This window comes from Nothoprocta perdicaria, unplaced genomic scaffold, assembly GCF_003342845.1.
Source record: "Nothoprocta perdicaria isolate Ctin4 unplaced genomic scaffold, notPer1 scaffold_0, whole genome shotgun sequence".
Classification (NCBI taxonomy): domain Eukaryota; kingdom Metazoa; phylum Chordata; class Aves; order Tinamiformes; family Tinamidae; genus Nothoprocta; species Nothoprocta perdicaria.
Window position 1 is genome coordinate 3,603,640 of NW_020454092.1, and position 3,057 is coordinate 3,606,696.

General features: G+C 40.5%; 1 protein-coding gene across 1 annotated transcript; it reads left to right on the forward strand.

The window, feature by feature from the left end:
- The first annotated feature begins 287 nt into the window (after positions 1–287).
- LOC112957742 (potassium voltage-gated channel subfamily H member 7-like) lies at positions 288–2,816 on the forward strand. Its single transcript, XM_026051514.1, has 2 exons — positions 288–488; positions 2,506–2,816. The coding sequence occupies exons 1-2, from the start codon at positions 413–415 to the stop codon at positions 2,775–2,777; spliced, it is 348 nt and encodes a 115-aa protein (XP_025907299.1). The 5' UTR covers positions 288–412; the 3' UTR covers positions 2,778–2,816.
- The last annotated feature ends 241 nt before the right edge of the window (positions 2,817–3,057 follow it).

Sequence of the window (3,057 nt, forward strand, 5' to 3'; positions counted from 1 at the left end):
TCCAGCCCTCCAACCGTCACTACAGCGTCGGAAGCTGCCGGGTCACAGCCGTTCGCTTTGGAAAATTGGCGATGTTGGGTGCTAGAGATCGATTACCCTCGTAATCTGCCCCCCCACCTCCTCCTGCTCACCCCACCCCTGCCCGCCCCAGACAATAGCGGCCGAGGTTCCCCCCGGAGGAAAAGAGAAAAGAAAGCGAGGAAGCAAAGAAAGAAAAGAAAGAAACTGGGGGATGGATCTGACTCCGGGAGGAAAAGCGCGTGTCCAGCAGCGGTGCTAATGGAAGCGGTTTCGGAGCTGCAGAGGACGATGCTTTGCCACACAGGGTAGCCGGCTCGGCGCTCTGGGCGGGAGCCCCGTAGGAGACCCTCGAGAAGTCCCTGTGCACGGAGCGCCGGCGATCCCTACAAACATGCCTGTTCGCAGGGGTCATGTGGCACCGCAGAATACGTTTCTGGGCACAATCATACGCAAATTTGAAGGGCAAAGTAAGTTCTCTCTTTCTCTCTATTTTGCTACTGTAGTTCGATTCTGCTTATGACTAAATGGACAGCAACTCTGGACTATTTTAAGTTTGTAGCTTGGAGAGGAAAACCCTGGAGGTGAGGAGGTGATCCCTGGCAGGGGAGAAATTGTTTCTCATCTAGAATACAGTTTATAGTCTTGAATTATTGTTATTTTTTTTCCCACTTAGAAGGATAATTTTTATCTTTGACTGTATCCATATTGCGCAGCTATAGAAGTTACACCTCTTACCTTCCTCTGTACCAGTGAGCTGGTTCTGAAGTAGAACACAAAATACCGCTGCCTATGCAATGTCTAAGAAAATCAGCTATGTACTGTTGTGGTGCTTATTATTATCACTGTCTTTCTAAAATAAAGGAGAACGGGCGGACTTTGATTTAGAGGAGACAGATAATATGCAGAGGAGTTATTAAAGGGAAAGCACACTCTTACCTTGTTGTCATGACTGCATTTTAAAATAGCTGTCAAATATTTTTGCTTTGCTTATGGAAGCCTAAAATATCCATCAAACCAGTGCAAATGCCTTCTCAGTGAGATCTTTTCCAATGCAGTAGTTTACTACCTGTCAGAGAGGCAGAAGCTGAAGTGTTTTTCTTGGCCAGAACTTGGTCTCACTGTTATCAATAAAAAAGAAAACTTGATGCTTAATTTGTATAGAAAGAGCAGTTCTGATATATGTACACTTATTTAAATATTTAGCATATATTTTTTATCAGTCTACTGGAACCTCTCATAGCTAACTCGAGTTTATATACTTGCTCTGCCCTCTTATAAAAGCACCTGCTACGAATTTAGTATTTAGGTTATTTCAGAATAAAATAAAGACAGCGTTTGTAGCCCTTACTTATCTAAATGATAAGCCAGTATTGCTACTTGTTTAATACTTTACACATTAAACTATTTACAGTTGAAGAGAATAAAGCAATATCTAGCAAATTATCAAGTGACAGTGAAAATTCAGAACGATTGAAAAACAGCAGGAAAAAAAAGTGAGAATAATATATATATCTTTCTCTCTGAATATTTTTGAATATTCAAAGACAGGATCCTTAAAATTTTGAATACTTTTACTGATATACACACATCAGCAGTCTTTTGAAGTCTTTTGTTAATGTGGCAAAGATTGTCTGAAGTCAAGGAATCTACTAGTGTGATTAAGGCCAGTGGAAATTGGTCCGTTATTAGCAATAAATGTACCAAAGCTGCATATTCATATTTAAAATTGTCACACTGTGTTGTAGTGCTAACAAATGAAATAAGAGTTGAAAGACAACTGTATACCTTTTTCCCGAGGGGGGTTTGGAAAAGGATCCTTGACTAAGGCACAGAACTTCAGTGCAATATCAAATGTATTTCCAGCACAACAATCTGATTTTGGTGTAATTTCATACTTTTTCTTTTTTTACCAAGGAATATTTGTTTCATATATATAATTTCAAAAGCAACCATCGATGAGAACAGTTTTTCTTGAATTTCTAAATAGTTTTGTTAAAATACTGACCATCAGACAGCTCCATTTAAAAAAGCCCACTGACTAGACTGAGATGGCTGGGCCTGATCCTAACTAGCCTTTCACCTGACAGAAACCATCTTCCCTACCCCCACAAATAGAGAGTCTACTAACTTCTCAAAGTAGTTTCCCTGGAGTTATTGTTCATAGGATGGAGCTCATCAGCTGGGCTTCTTTAAAGCTAAAAAGACAAAAACAGGTTGTACAAGTCTTTCTGCAAAGCTCTCTTTGACCTCAAACTTTTATTTCCTTAAAAGACAATCAAGGGTCATCTTTAATGTAGTCTAACTTTACTGAAGTTTCTTTAAAACCTAGGGATCGAATTAACTACATTAAATAACTGCAAATCTCTACATTCCAAGCATCCCAGTGGAAAAAAAAATGTAGTTGTTCAGCATCCATCCATGCAATTGATGTTATATGAAATGTTGAAAGAGTACTAAAAAATGCATCACTTTCTTTTATTGCAGATAAAAAATTCATCATTGCTAATGCTAGAGTGCAGAACTGTGCTATCATCTACTGCAATGACGGGTTCTGTGAGATGACTGGATTCTCCAGGCCAGATGTCATGCAGAAACCTTGCACCTGTGATTTTCTTCATGGACCAGAGACCAAAAGACATCATATTGCCCAAATTGCCCAAGCACTGCTTGGGTCAGAGGAGAGGAAAGTAGAAGTCACCTATTATCACAAAGATGGTAAAGTGTCTTTTTATTTTCATTATTTTTTGTTTGTTTGAGCTGCTGGCTGTAGAAGTGTTTGAGAATGATTGACCCTTAGCTGGAACAGTGTTGGAAGTTTTGGACCCTAAGTCCAGAGCAGGGATATGGACACCCACCTGGGGAGGCTGACTCTGAAGGCGCTGGGGTGTCTCCAGTCTGGCACTGCTCAGTGTCACGGCTGACTAAAGTGAGCGCTGTACCTGCAAGTGTTGAACCCAAGTCCTTCTCTCAGCTCAGCTGGTATAAATCAGGGGTAAATGTATCAAAGTAACCAGCTCCCCACTCATGAAAAGATAG